The sequence below is a fragment of the Triturus cristatus genome, chromosome 9 (genome assembly GCF_964204655.1).
Source record: "Triturus cristatus chromosome 9, aTriCri1.1, whole genome shotgun sequence".
NCBI classification, from domain to species: Eukaryota; Metazoa; Chordata; class Amphibia; order Caudata; family Salamandridae; genus Triturus; species Triturus cristatus.
In genome coordinates, this window is record NC_140592.1 from 635471899 (window position 1) to 635488014 (window position 16116).

At 43.2% G+C, this 16116-nt stretch overlaps 1 protein-coding gene across 1 annotated transcript in view; it reads right to left on the minus strand.

Moving 5' to 3' along the window:
* PPP5C (protein phosphatase 5 catalytic subunit) overlaps nt 1-16116 on the minus strand; it is a 407441-nt gene that overhangs the window by 234198 nt on the left and 157127 nt on the right. Inside the window, exons 5-6 of the mRNA XM_085625671.1 lie at nt 977-1042; nt 350-448 (exon numbers count right to left, since the gene is read on the minus strand). Coding sequence (XP_085481797.1) covers nt 350-448; nt 977-1042 — 165 coding nt within the window. The remainder of the gene's footprint in view (nt 1-349; nt 449-976; nt 1043-16116) is intronic.

Below are 16116 nucleotides of genomic sequence, written 5' to 3' on the forward strand. Positions count from 1 at the left end.
AAATAACATTGCAGTTAAAGAAAATGTAAGGCCAAGAATTCACAGACTCATTAAGGACAAGTGAAAATTAAAACTACGGAAGCTGCAGATGGTTAACAGCGGTACCCAAGAATCTCCTGTCTTAGATTGAGTTTCTCTTTTGTGAAGGAGCACCTCACCTGCAAAAATGCATAGAATATAAAATGTTTAAGTATTTATATCGTTAAATTGAACGGGATCATGAATTACGATGAAGACATCATACGTCTTCATTTCATGTGTTCTCAGTATTTAAGGGAATGGTGCAATTGGTACAGCACCACATGTAGAAAGAAACGCATAAAGCTTAAGACTGACAACAAAAGGATACATAAGGGTTTGTTTCCGATGGTAGTCCATTCAAGTCAAATATATTCATCATGTCGTAGAACTGACCATGTGTGTCCCCACAAATCGTTATCTTGTCCTTCTGAAAGAAAAAACACATTTATGTGAGTGGAAGATGTTTGGAGAGAGTGGGAGGGGAGGACAAGGCAAGAGGTTACAAAACGAGGGACAAGCAGGTGAGGGATCAGGCAGGGAGGGCAGGGGGTGAGATGGGCGAGGGAAAAAGTGTGTAGCTGCCAGGAAGTCGGGATGGCAGAGCAAGAAGGGCAGGCATAGCAAGTATGCAGAGCAAGGGGCGAAGAGAGCAGGCAGGGCAAATGGGGGGAGGCAGGTAGAATGAGGGTGAAAAAGGCAGGTAGAATGAGGGTGAAAAAGGCCGGCAGAGTTCGGGCTAAGAAGTGTTGATCTAACAAGGCAGCACATTTAAATGTTAAATTACATAACTATCATGTTTTGTTGCATGATTAGTTTGTGTAATGTTATTATATTTTGGGTAGCATGTTAATGTTATTCAATTTGTGTTCTCAAACTAACAACAAAGTAAATTGAGAACTAAAAACAAAAGGAATATCTATTCTCCAATATAGGCAAGCCGACTCCAAGTACTCACCTCTTCTAAGACTGTTTCTACGAGACTTGGGAGCTTGGCGAGAATTTCCTTTGTCTGCACAAGAATCTGAGAAGGGAAAAAAGTACTGATATAACTGAAAGGAGCAGGGCACAATAGGTTGTACATCATTACAACGCGTTGTTTTAGCATGCATGCTTTTGCAACGCAATAATACCACGCATACCATTTAATACGCCTTTTCATTTAGTCACATGAAAAAGTACTCTACCACTCAAACAACTAGCATGCAGACATTCAACACTCATACCATTTCATCGTATTTTTTTTTTATTGTAATTTATTTTTGCACTTTTAATGAAAGCACAAGTATGAGAAAGCGCTGTAAATTGAGGTGGACATTTGAAAATCATCCATCAGAACTGCAACTGCTATCTAAGCTGTGCAACTTCAAACACGTCACCTATTAGAAATAGTAGTCAAGACAAATGAGAGTTGTTTTCCAACTACAGAAAAACATTCAGACTATGTTGAAAAATGTTTAAACTCCTTCGTCTATGGGGACAGACCAAATCACAGAAAATAAGAAGCATAGTGATACGCGTGGAAGTTAATAATACTCCTGCAATCACAATTACCCACAGCTGCCCCTTAAAACATCTGTATCCCGTCCCGGTCTATAAAAAAAAAAAAAAAAAAAAAAACGTATTTTGATCGCGTCCTGACAATATATAATTTTCACTTTTCTTATATTATTGGTTATAAAATTATTAAGGTTTTTTTTAAAACAAAATGCCAGTGTATTAACACAATTAATCCAACCATACCTAAACACTCACTGCCTCTAAACCCTCGTGTATCCGCGAGTATATTTTCGTTATTTTTATGTATTTGCCTATTTATAACAATAAAGTGCATCGTGTCACAAAGAGAAACACTGCCATCTACTGTTCAAATGTATGGTGAAGTCTTGCGTTGTACTGGCGCGTTAACAGTCATTTCGATGTACATGCATGGTAAATGATATAGGAGGTAAAACCTTGCGAGAAAAGGCAGTTCCCTCGCTCAGTTCACACTTCTCTGCATAATAGGAGAAACACCTTTTTTTGACAGTGGCTACACGATGGTCACGATCATGTTTTTGTTGCATGATTAGTTTGTGTTATGTTATTATATTTTGGGTATTCAAAGATCAAAGATCTGGCACTGCCAGGCACCCTCATACATTTTTATGTATAGGATTGGTATCGGGGAATAGTTTATCTCCACCCAAACTCAGATGCTCATTTATACAGTCTGACCTAATTATCTGTGCCCACTTGATTAATATTTTAAAACAAGAACGGAAAAAAAAATAGTCAGTCAAGTCACTCAACATACAACATACCCACTCTAAGTGTATGTGTACCACAAAGAAAAAATGTGTGGAGAACTGAGAAAGTATCTCACATGCGCACCACCAGAGGAGCTACTGGCAGGTTCTCACCACCTTGCCCACGTTCTTGTCATAATCGATAACTTTCTCATATAGAAAAAAGTGTGTGTCCAGTGAAAGAAAGGTGTAGAGACAAAACATAAAATAAAAGACCCCGTGAAAAACGAAACAAGAGAAGTCTCTAATAAAATTGAGCTAAACTCACACACATACTTGTGACTTTTTAATCCGAAATGTGAGTTTGCCCAGCATTAAAAACATGGCATGTTGTAAACCACTTCAAGGACGGCCAACATGTTTCATTGCCTTTATATATTAGCAGCAAATTCGTCAGGGCAACCGAGGTCAGCAATCATCTCCCTGGACATCTAACATTGAATCAAGAATGACTGACAAACAAACAGAAAAGAGTAAAGAATTTTTTAAAAACAGAGAAACACCCCCCAATCGCAGCTTACTTCAGTGCAGGTATTAATAAAAGCAGAGACTGGAATATGATATAGCACCAAGTCCTGTCTTATAGAGATCGTAATATTTACCTAGTGAGAGCCATTAGCCCACGTACCAGCTCCCACTTAGTCGTAAGGGTGTATATTGTTTATACTTTGGATCCCTTTGACACAGCACATTCATTGCTTATAGGTTCATCTGTGGAAATAGACCTATCATTATATACTCCTAAATTGTGCCCCTGGAAATATCACAAAATCCTTTATATGGATTTCATAAAAGGGGCTCAACCTCAGTTCAACTCCCAAGTGTGCACCGTAATCTGGCTAAATAGTAGCTCAAGGCATGCACCCAATTGCATCATTTAAAACAATATCGCACGGCATCATATATATCTCGTACGGCATAATTTACTTTGTGTTTAGCCATACCCGAGCAATTACAAGCGTCCCAGCCCAAATGCCTGGACAGAGTGTCACTTATTCGTTAAAAACTCATACACATACTCGTATTTGTTTTCCAAGGCTGCATCACTCATACAGCCATCTTTTCGTCACACATACTCTTACCGCTATCCTGAAAGTTTCACGCAGTAACTCAACCCGGCGTGTTGCTAACAAGCGGTTTACTTCTATTTCAACAGACCGCGGTCAGCCTACTCTGGCGTCATGACGTTCTTGCAGTCACATGATCGCCGTCACATACTCACTGTCACTACAAGTGATTCGTACGCCATCTTCGAATGCCCAAATGTTCTCTAATAGTATATGCAGAGAGAGGAGGAGCCAAGATGGCGACCGAGACGGCAGCGTAGGCTCCCGGCTCCGTGAACCTCCACATCCCGCACAGATATCCTGCATGTGATCCTCAGCCTGCGCTACATGCCCGTGTTGGTGATCGAGAGCGGCAACCGATCGAGTGATCCTGAAGCTTCCAGCGGCGGTACCGCCCGAGACATGCTCATTTGAAGTTTGCGGCCTGTGCAGCCCTGGGGCCGGGACCTCGGGTGGACAACATGGCCGGGCGGCAGTTTAACAACAGCGGCCATTGGTGACCGGGTGGAGTCGGACTGCCGAAGCGGCGCGAATATTGGCCTGAATCTCGCAGAGGTCGCTCCTATCACCGAAAGTAGCGTGACGGGTGCATACCCGGGGTGACGATTCCAGGGGTTTATCGGCGATCGCCTGGACCCTCGCCAGTGAACTGATCGGACGCGGCCTGTGGCTCGTCCCGATTTGCGCGGGCTGCTCCCGGTTTTCGCAGACACTGGCCCAGGGGGAGAACGACTGTTACCTGTGGCCGCACACTGTATACACATTTTGCCTGCCTCCGGACCTTTGTTTGCAGGGATATGGAACTTGCTGCGCCCGTGCCTGAGACCCGGTCCCCATCTGGGATGGCCCTGCCCTGCGGCCATCTTGATGGGATGGACTCTGACATCCTGTACACTGGGTCACAGCAAGATTGGGAGTGTGTGGCGCAAAGGAGCGTGGCGGAGCGAGCGCGGGGGACCGTGCTGGGGTACGGTGACCTTCTAGATGCTCTCGGAGCCCTTCATTCCACCCTGGTCCACGGCGCCCTGGTATTGGGGAGGAAGCTGGATGGTATTGCGTCAGCGTCGGAAAAGTTGCGGTCTGCCTGTCCCCAGGTACATAAGGCTCTGTCTCACCTTCCACAGGAGGAAAGTACCGTGACCGCCTCTGTGGATAAGGGACGGATGGAAACTTTGGACACTGTGGCAGCGTGTGGTCGGCTGGCTGTGGGGTTGGTCTGTTCCGGAGGTTTTGGACTTGAGCAGACGGTTGTGACTTTATCCCATGCGCGGCCTCCGGCAACCCAGGCAATCTTCACGCAACGATCGCCTGCTCTGGCCGATTTCTCCTTCCTGGACCTTGTGTGCGGCGCGGGCCCTGGGGCAGTACTGGGAAAGGTGATCTTCCATGACGATGACTGTGCTGATGTTTCGAAACGTCCTCCCCACATGTGTGTGTCCCTTCCTAGTCTTCTCTGGACGCTCCTCTTCCTTGTAACTTTGGACATGATGGTGGGTCGATGGGTATGCACTGGTGGATTCGCAAAGAGTGGCCAAGGATAAGGCTGATCCTTCCGAGGTGGTCAATTCATAGGCGGGCGGGCTGGGGGGTTGTGTGCTTTCACGACGTAACTAATAGTGTAGCCAGTGCATAATGCTCCCCATTTCTCTTAGATATGGCCGAATTTTTGCTGTTTACTGTTTGCGCTGGGGAGGAATATATGGTGCGGGAGGGAGAAGCCGGGGGCATGGTTGAAGGCCCTCCTCCAGTTTATTATTACTCTCTCCCCTTTTCTGTTAGGGGGGGGTTTCCTCTCTTTCCCCTTTTTCTCTGTTTCTTCTATATTTCGGGTCTGGTTCTGGGGCGACAGGCACGCTGCGGGGGGGGGGGCCGTAGTCATCTGCAGAGGTGCAGGGTGGGGGGGTGGGGGAGGGGCTTCTTTAGTCCTTTACTTGGTTTCTATGGCCTCCTTTTTCTTTTCTTATTCTTCTTTGTCTTTTTCTGGGGTCAGTGCGGTAAGTGTCCTTCGTGGCCAATCATTGTTTTTTCAGTTGTGCCTCATTTCAGTGGGGTTTTCTGGGTCCTAGGGCAGGAGACTGCAGGCGCAAACGGCTCGTGATATTCCTCCACATCCTGAACCTTCTGTTTCTGCGCCATTGACTTGATAGCTTGCCATTTATTGTTGACGTTCATTATTCTGCTTGCCTTTTTTCGCTGCTGAGAACTTGATTGGCACCTGATCCTTCTATCCCTTATTGCAAAATGAAAACCTTTTATATCCTGGTTCCCCTCTTGGGCTATTCGGTGGACAAGAGAATACTAGCATGGAAAATCTGCTTCCCGAGGTGCTACATGTGATTAAAATCTGTTTGCTGTTATTTTCACTGCTTAGCGGCCGGCCCCGAGGGTTGTAGGCCCATATTTGTCTTTATTTGCAATGTTAATAAAGGTTTTCCAAAAAAAAAAAAAAAAAAAAAAAAAAACAATTGTATATGCAGATACCTAGATATTCCTTATATGGTGTGCTAATGGAAACAAAAGTATATCGCAATGTGGCACAGCCACGATATCTTTGCTTCTTGCCCGATATATCGTCATTACACCAGTACTGACCCACAGTTCATTCCTGTTATATTATGCAATATAAAAACATGTGCACCATGATTGGCAATTTACATTTACATAAAAGCCTTTTAAGACCGCTCAAGTTCACACTCGTATTAGCCAAAGTGATTAGTTTTCAGCAATAAAAACCTCAACTTTCACAAATTGGAACATGTGCCTGAGATCTGGGACCTTTGCAGTGGTAATGTTTGCGATATCCCTGTTGGTGCCTTATGCGTGGTTGAGGTCTGGTGGCAAGTAAAGAGAACTGCCAATTAGATCAGCTGCAAAGTCGCCAGATCTCAGGCACATGTTCCAATTTGCGGAAGTTGAAGTTTTTATTGCTGAAAACTAATCACTTTGGCTGATACGAGTGTGAACTTGAGATGTCTAAGAAGGCTTTTATGTAAATTTGAATTGCCAAAGATGGCGCACATGTTTTTATATTGCATAATATAACAGACATGAACTGTGGGTCCGTACTGGTGTAATCACGATATATCAGGCAATAAGCAAAGGTATCATGGCTGTGCCACATTGCGATATACTTTTATTTCCATCAGCACACCATATAAGGAATATCTAGGGATCTGCATATACTATTATTGAACATTTGGGTATTCGAAGATGGCGCACGAATCACTTGTAGTGACAGTGAGTACGTGACGGCGATCATGGGACTGCAAGAACGTCATGACGCCAGAGTAAGCTGACCACGGTCTGTTGAAATATAAGGAAACCGCTCGTTAGCAACACGCCGGGTTCAGGTACTGCGTGAAGGTTTCAGGACAGCGGTAAGAGTATGTGTGACGAAAAGATGGCTTTATGAGTGATGCAGCCTTAGAAAACGAATACGAGGATGTGTATGAGTTTTTAACAAATAAGGGACGCTTGTAATTGCTCGGGCATGGCTAAATACAAAAGTAGATGATGCCGTACGATATATATGATGTCGTGCGATATTGTTTTAAATGATGCGATTGGGTGCATGCCTTGAGCTACTATTTAGCCAGATTACGGTGCACACTTGGGAGTTGAACTGAGGTTGAGCCCCTTTTATGGAATCCATATAAAGGATTTTGTGATATTTCCAGGGGCACAATTTAGGAGTATATAATGAGATAGGTCTATTTCCACAGATGAACCTATAAGCAACGAATGTGCTGTTTGAAAGGGATCAAAAGTATAAACAATATACACCCTTACGACTAAGTGGGAGCTGGTAAGTGGGCCCATGGCTCTCACTAGGTAAATATTACGATCTCTATAAGACAGGACTTGGTGCTATATCATATTCCAGTCTCTGCTTTTATTAATACCTGCACTGAAGTAAGCTGCGATTGGGGGGTGTTTCTCTTTTTAAAAAAATTCTTCACTCTTTTCTGCTTGTTTGTCAGTCATTCTTGATTCAATGTTAGATGTTCAGGGAGGCGATTGCTGACCTCGGTTGCCCTGATGAATTTGCTGCTAATATATAAAGGTGATGAAACATGTTGGTCGTCCTTGAAGTGGATTACAACATGCCGTGTTTTTAATGCTGGGCAAACTCACATTTTGGATTGAAAAGTCACAAGTATGTGTGAGTTTAGCTCAATTTTATTAGAGACTTCTCTTGTCTCGTTTTTCACTGGATCTTTATTTTATGTTTTGTCTCTACACCTTTCTTTCACTGGACACACACATTTGTCTATATGAGAAAGTTATCGATGATGACAAGAGCAAGGGCAACCTGGTGAGAACCTGCCAGTAGCTCCTCTGGTGGTGCGCACGTGAGATACTTTCTCATTTCTCCACACATTTTTTCTTTGTGGTACACACACTTAATTAGTGTGGGTATGTTGTATGTTGAGTGACTTGACTGACTATTTTCTTTTCCGTTCTTGTTTTTAAATAATAATCAAGTGGGCACAGAGGATTAGGTCAGACTGTATAAATGAGCATCTGAGTTTGGGTGGAGATAAACTATTCCCCGATACCAATCCTATACATAAAAATGTATGAGGGTGCCTGGCAGTGCCAGATCTTTGATCTTTGAATATATGATGATTGGAGGGTGATCTGGCACGCATTTTCCCTCTTCAGCTCCTTGTTGAAAGCATTATATTTTGGGTAGCCTGTTAATTTTATTGAATTTGTATTCTCAAACTAACAGGACAAATTAAATTGGGAAATTAAAACAAAAGGAATATCCGTACTCCAATGTAAATGTTATAGAAGTAAAACCTTGCGAGTAATGGCTGTTCCCCGGCCCAGTTCACACTACTATGCATAATATGACTCTTCATCTTTTTTTGACAGTGGGTACACGATGGTCATTTTACGTTCGAGGTAAGATTCGGATTGCTCCCTCGAATTAGGTATGTGTGGCTGCATAGCTGCCAAGGTTTCAAATTGCTATGTGTGACATTTTAATAATTTCAGTGTAATAATAAACAACATTTCAACGACTATGAGTGACACTTTCTCACGAGCAAAATCAAGCAATGAAGACGAAGGAAACATATAAATATCAGAAATGACACCCATTAGAGCAACGATAAACTTTAAGAAGATCTTAACTACGGCAAAGCACCAGAAATGGAAGGGAACTAAACGGAGACAGGCTGCGTGACTGCAGTTCTCAGTAACAGAGGGCAGGCAGGCACTACGGCTGCTCAGAAGATGATCTCATTGATCTGATCATTCATGACCGCGAGCTAGCCTAAAAAGCAAACTTTATAGCATAGGGCAAGTGCAACAAAGAGATTATTCCGTCACTCAGTCTCAGGCACTTACTTCTTTGCGACCCTATCAAGCTGGCGCCGTGGCAACAGGCGGGCCCCGTCACACAAGGCTGAATAACCAAATTGCATATCCACATTAAAACTCATTCCTCTCATATAACTTCTGTAAATTTACTAAAATATCAAAAACTAAAACTCAAATTATAAATAAGTAATCCCATATAGCCATGGTAGGCTTCCTGATGACCAGGGAAATCATGAAACCATTCATATGTCTATATATATGCTCTAAGCAGCTATGGAGTGAGTTAATGCAGTTTTTCAGACCACCGGAGGAGGGGGGTCATTTCCCTTGTTTTGCATTAGGGTCTATGCCACCCCTACTACACCTTGCCAAGCAGGGCCTAGTCACTGTGTTAAATTTCTGTGGCATTGTCATAGACATGCCACAGACAGTTCTCCACCTCCGAGGAGAACTCACAAACAAGCTGCATAAGGACTTTCATGCAACAATCCAGTGTGATTACAACTCAGTGATCACAAGTCCCAGATTATGTTTCTGTAGACTAGTCCTCCAGAGCCAAGGGCCTTCTACCCAGGATATAGTTTACTAGAGAAAACATGAGCTTATCTGATCATCCCCCTACCCTCAAAGTTGTACGAGTACAGAGGTTGCAAAATTCTCGTTTTTGTGAGTGAGTACGTCATCCATTTAGTTTTTTATTGCATTCTCATGTTTTTGGTCCTGTTTTTCAAATATAGGTTAAGGACTACGTGTATTACAAAGTAGAATAAAACTCTGAGCTGGATGATCAAGAGATCTGAGTCACTGTCGGAATTCCAATAGAATGTAGGTTGCTGGTTGACATCCTCCCATAAAGAGAATGCAGTGTGTTGCTCCTGAAATGGCCTGGGAAGGATGTGCACAGCTTAATAAAGGACTGTGCACTGTTTATAGATTTACTGAAATAAATGAATTTTGCTCGTTTTTATTGGGGAGTGGGTAACTACAGAAATCTGGAGCTGTAATTATTGGGCCTCTGGCGTTTTAAGATTATCTGATAATGTTTTTTTTTTTCATTAACATGTTGCTTATTTTGCACTTTTATGGTCTATCGACCGCAATAAAGTTGTCATTGAATTTAAAGAAATGCACACATTTCACCCCGTGATAATAAAATAATGCACAGTATTTTAAGCAGTATTGTGTCTCAGTAATGTATCTACTGCAGTCCCTGCTCCTATTTTTAAATCCTGGTGCTCACGTACATTGGCTACAGGAACAAGCTTCGATCAAAAAATGTGTCTCACTTAAAAAGCAGGTGATCATCATCAAGATTCAAACAAAACCATACAAACACAAAGCAACACTGAAACAGACTATCCGGACACGCATACCCTACCTAACTGGAGTCAGTATACTATGATAATGTATGAACATAAGTAAAAGACTGCTGCAAGTATTTCCTGTGCAACATGTGTAATTATTAAAAGCGCAACGCTTTCGATTAACTGCCGGTTAACTTTCCTTAAAAAAACTGTTTAGTAAGGACTCACGGCGTATCAGCAAAAATGTTGGAGTTTTTAGAAATAATTTGAGGCAGAAACACTTAGTGGTTTCTTAACAGGTTGTCATTCCATTACAAACAAACTCTACTCCTCCCTTGCAAGCCATCCTGTAATACTGCCGCCCGTTCTGAGGGATAACGTCATACAAATCGATCGCACAGAATCTAAAAGTTCAAACATTTGCTCACCTTAAAGGACATGCAGGGCTCCTTGCATGTGCACCCTGACATGTGTTGCTATGGTTTACTGTGACCATAGCAACACCAGTGAGTCCCTGGCCCCGCAAGGTGCTTTATTTGCCTGGCAACACCTGTAGCACAGAGTGTGCTGGCTTTGTTTTGTTTAATTAAATGTGGTGCCTCACGACTTCAAAAAGTTGGAGGAGCTCTAACTATGTGTGACTAATGCATTTAAAATACCATAAAGCAGACACTTGCATTAAAGTGCGTTAGTCTAACGCCTGATGCATGGTACTTGGCAGGGCTGTGATTGGTAGAAAATGGTGTGAGAAGGGCGATGAAAAAACTACAAACCTACACATGGAATTTTCATAAATAGTTTACATCCAACACTTGCAAAACACACAAATACGAGTCAGACTAGCTCAGCAACAATTTCTTTTTTCACATTAAATGCATTATTACTGGAAAAAAAAATATTGATACAATAGATCTTCTAGAATATGATTTTCGGGTTTAACATGGGATCTTTGATTCCTATGGAGACTGGTTAATATGATGGCCCTTCGAGCCAATTCACTTGGAAATCGTTCGCGCCCGTACACAAGATATGAACTTGGCCTTGTATGCCCCTGACACGGTTTGACTACAGCGAGAGACTGTTTACCTTTCTAACTTAAGCAAGGCCTCTACATTGACGCACAATTATCTAGCGATTGCCGGGCCCAATATGTGACGGACCCCTACTCATTAGGACCCGTGTCTTATTGACCTTGACGGGCTCATGACTTAGATCCATATAGGAGTTGGTTGCCCCATTTCCGTCCTGAGGAAGATCCGCACGGCCGAGGCTCTAAATTACCCTCGCGGCCACAAGACAGATCGAAACGTCGACGCCCCTATAACCTGGTCTGGACCACACACGCTGTTTAAAACGTGCAACACAAGAATTCATCTCTGTGTGAATTGAAATTGAAAATTGTGGATTATTTACCATACATGTGGCCAGTCCCGATGGGACGGTAAATTACAACCGGTCCTTTTGTTCAGAAAATATCAATTTCTATCTCTCTTATGCCACTACTTTGAAGTCTTTTCACAATTCTTCTTCACTTGAGCACTTTTCCTCACGCACGTTCCATCTGGAGCAACCCTCTACAATGAATGATTAATGATTGAATAGCTTTGATCGCTGAAAACGACTACATTAGAACTGTATACCATTGGCATGAAGAATTAAATGCATGGTTGAGTAAACATTGGGTATTGCATTTTTACTGTTTATATATATTAACTGAATAATGTATCCAATACTTTGAGCGGGTGCGGCTGCACTTGAGAACGCTCACAAAAATTGTTAACTTTTGGAAACCAAAAGAGTATTGACTTATGCTTTTTCAAAGTAGGTCTAGGACCACTGTTTTTTGTATTGCATTATACCCAGGTCCAGTACCGTATTAGGGTAACCCCATTTCTATAATGGTATGATAATAGTGAGCAGCTGCTCAAGGGATTCCCAGTTGGATTGTTCCCCTCTGACGCAGTGGCGGACGGTGACATTTGAAAGTGGTGAGGCGTAAAATGTTTGTCATACTTCAGCATAGCGAGCGAGCGTAGCGAGCGAGCCCGAACAACCTAAGGGGGGTTCGGGGGGATTTCCCCCCTTGAAAATTTTGAAAAAAGAGTGGAAAAATGGTGCATTTTCAAGCAAATTTGAGAAAGCAGAAAGGTTAATAAAGCAATGAAGAAAGTGCAGTTATTACAGTAATAAAGAGATCATGTCATATAACATAGGTAGCTGCTTATTCAGTATAACCACAGAGCTTCATAACAGACTTGAGATATAATGCATTTCTGAGTACCTCACAGGTGTTTTTTATTTAACAAACAACTAAACAGGTGGTCGGAAACTAGCAGCATTGAACATACATATGTTTACTTTTTGTATCTAAACTCAGCACGTCTGTCTTTAAGAGCAGCAAACTTTTCAATTACTTGAACCATAGGCTTGAAATTAAATTGTTGAGAAATTCCCTCCGTTCCATTGTATTTCCATTTTCTTGTCTCCCCTCCTTCTCTATTTATTTTATTCCTTGCCCCTTTCCTTCCTCACTGTGAGGAAGGAAAGGGGCAAGGAATAAAATAAATAGACCACTCGTTCACACTTCCTCTCATCTCTGCATGTACATTACATGTATAGCAACATTTCCCTTTCTTAGCCTCTCTTCTCTCTTCCTCTCGCGTGCTCCTCATTCTACTCCCTCGTAATTGCTTTCTTCCTTCCTCTTCATCTTATTGACCTTGTCCTACCCCATCTCACCCCTCTCTGTCTTGTAGTCTCTCACCTTTGCACTTCATACGCTCTTTTCTCTCCCCTGTCTCTTCTTTTGCCCCCCCTTCACCATTCCTTTCTACATCCTTTTTTATCTCTACTGTGAAATCATGAAATGTGCTGCAACGCACCCCCCTTACATGCCAGAAACTTGTGATTTCCATCACACATGCATTGTGTGACACACATAGCCAAACGCAAGAGGCAATTCATATTTAAAATAATAACAATAACATGTAGGATGCTGTTATTTTAATTACTCTTTGAACGCGGCAAAGCGAAGGAAAGTTCATATATATTTGCAGTTTTTAAAGTCGTCTCAGTAGCTCGTGGCTTGGCCTCGCCTGTGTGTGAACCGCGGCCTTGTGCACATCTTGTTCTGATTGGAAGCTGAGCTGTGGGTAGCCTACGTCAAACAGACCACGAGGCCGCAGGGAGCATGTACGTCCACATCACGAGAAATAAAATACCCCTCTCGGGGCACCAGCACTAGACGGACCGGGACCAGACTATTTTAAGGGGGGAGGGACCCACTCCCTCGTGGCAATTAAAAAAAAATGATTAAAAGTGATACGTTTACGAAACATAAACACGAGGAGGCAAATTCGCCGACTAAAAAAGACCCTTCTGACTTATTTATAGCTGCTTGGCATAAGAGCTGTCAAGTTTCCGGCAAAGTACGTCCATTTCTTAACGGGCGAGTTTCCATGATTTTCAAATACGGCTAATGCATTTATCGCCTGTGGCATCTATATATTTTTTAAGATCACTGCATACACCTCCCCTGCCAATTTCTTTCCATTTGTAATACTATAGAATCATGACAAGTTGCAACCCGTGATTATAGGGGCTCCCTCGGAAATGCCAAGATTGGTTTCAGCACTGATGTGTCTCAGACTGAGACACACATACTCAGTCGCTCCCAGCCCCCCCGACCCAGAAGAAGGAAAAACTGGTTGACAAATAAATACCCTTTTCAGCGCCATGGAGCTTTGGCACACTCCCGCGCGCTCCATACATCAACTTTTCAATATGAGGAAGAAAAAACCTGCACACAAAAATATCAATTTAGCGGGGCATTTGGATGCAATTTGACCACTGTCCAGCGCTGACCATGAGTGAAGTGAGGAAACATCTGGGTTCAGCCAGCCATTTTCAAAAATTTCATTTACAATCCTTGTTTTTCAATTAATAAGAAGGCACACAATTCCCACATGAATGCCTTTGTGTAAAAGATGTTACTGCGCAATATAGTAACTGCGCAAAGCGGCAAAGGTGCTCAGGGCTGTCCGCAACTCCGCACAACAAGGCGTGACGTGAATAGTGCTGGCCTCATGGCCTGGTGGTAAGTGCAAGTGAGGAGGGGTTCTTATGTAAAGGGTCAGGTCAGGGACTGGGCCTCAGTCGAAAGGGCTACACGAACAACACATTACATAAAAAATACAAAAACTTAAGCCTCCACAATCATAGTCGTCGTGATACATACTAGAGTCAAAAACTGACTGACTCGCTGCTGGTTCCGGCACTGACTGTGTGTGTCTCGTCTCTGCTCGTCGTCTGACTGTCTGTCTCTGATGGTGACCGTGACTCTCAGTCCTCGCCTCGCACCTCGTGGTCGTGTCGTCTCCGTCTCGTGTGGCAGGCAACAACAGGCACTGGCGCGGTGACGTGGTGCGCCGAACAGCGTAGAGACTGGAAAGGCCAATCACTACTGCATGGCTTCACATTGCCGCAGTGTGATTGGCCATACCATACGCACGGCGCACCATGACTCACTCCAACTGCTGCAGGACCGCGGTGAATAAACTCAGCCAATCCTGGCGCTGTATTACCAGCGCCACTGTGCCAGCAGCGCCAGGATAGGCTTAAGAGCAGGGTTAGTCCCTGCCCATAATGAGACCCGGGGGCCTGCGTTAGGAGAAGCACCCTCAGGTCCCAGTCACGTCGTGTAGTAGTCAAAAGTTTCAAGTGCCACACACACACACATCTGCGCATGTTCGGGCCAGGATCCCAGAATAGAGCCCAAAACATGACATGCGCATTGCCCACCACTGTACTGTCTGCTGGACTGCTGCGCACCACTATCCACGTGACGTCAGCAGCAGCCGAGCCCCGCCCCCACACCGACCCAGGCACAGACTGCGACGATGCTCGGCTGCAAATTTTTTTTATTCAACCACAGTGACAGAAGCTGCTGTGGCGGTGCATCCATTGGGGCGTGGGGCTGTTCCAGCTTAGGGGGGCAACGCCCCAACACCCCCAATGGACGCACCGCCACTGCTCTGACGTTTGGTGAGCAATCGTTTCTTTATTTAACTTTCGCATACATTTAATTTGACAATAGTTTTCCCCACTGTCATATTTTGGCTCTGATTTAAGGAGACAATATCACTTGTTCTACCAATCAAATTTAGTCTCATCAATTGTGGACATGGGGTTTGCTCTAGGAGCAGTGAAAAAGAACGTAATTCAAGCAGTTATTTGGTTGCAATAAAATGAGTTCAACTGAAGTGGTAGTCGCCTGAAAGAGCAGCTAAACAAGGGTAAGAAAACGTATGAAATACTCCTTACTGACTTGTTCTCAGTCAAGTCATCTGCAATTGTGCTGTGCTCACATTTCGTTGGTCATGCAACATTTTTGCGAATATTTAGATGCCAGCAGCAATCTAAATCAGTGCTCTTAATGTTCTCGGACAACCATATAATTAAGTTATCCCCCCACCCCTCACCCCCGTGTTCTAAATATCCGAGAAGCTATATAACAGACATTCAACTCATGCCCAACATGTATACTTGGAGGGATTGTCAATAAGGGTCCTGTCACTCACTACATGCTCTCAGTCCTAGGATCTGTATATAGAGGGAGTATCTGGGATAAAAGCTTCTCCCTCTTTACAACCTCAAAGTTAGTAGTTTTTAGCTTATGGCAGGCTGTACCATCCTCTGCAGTAATTAATTTTAAGTAAACAGAAGATTTGAACTAATTAATTTTAAGTAAACAGAAGATTTGAACTGAAATCTCCAGCAACTGTGACTTTTAAAGAGTTCCCAGCCTCATGGTACCTACAAGCTGAAATGCATTTTTCTAAACAGACAGTCCTGTCTTGGTTGCCATGCGATTTCAAAAAGAGATAATAAACTTTAAACAAATTAACAGGATGACCATTTTTAAAGAGTTCTACTTTAACTTCATTTTTCTGCCAGTGTTGGGACAGTGGAGACTGGATTTCATCCATACTGCCAGGCACCATAAAGGCAACCTTATGAATATCTTTTCTTCAATAGTAAGATTCAGTTGACCCTGTTTAAATAGTGCTGATTTATTTAGAGTTTTCGTATAGTGTTTTAGGATGCTGT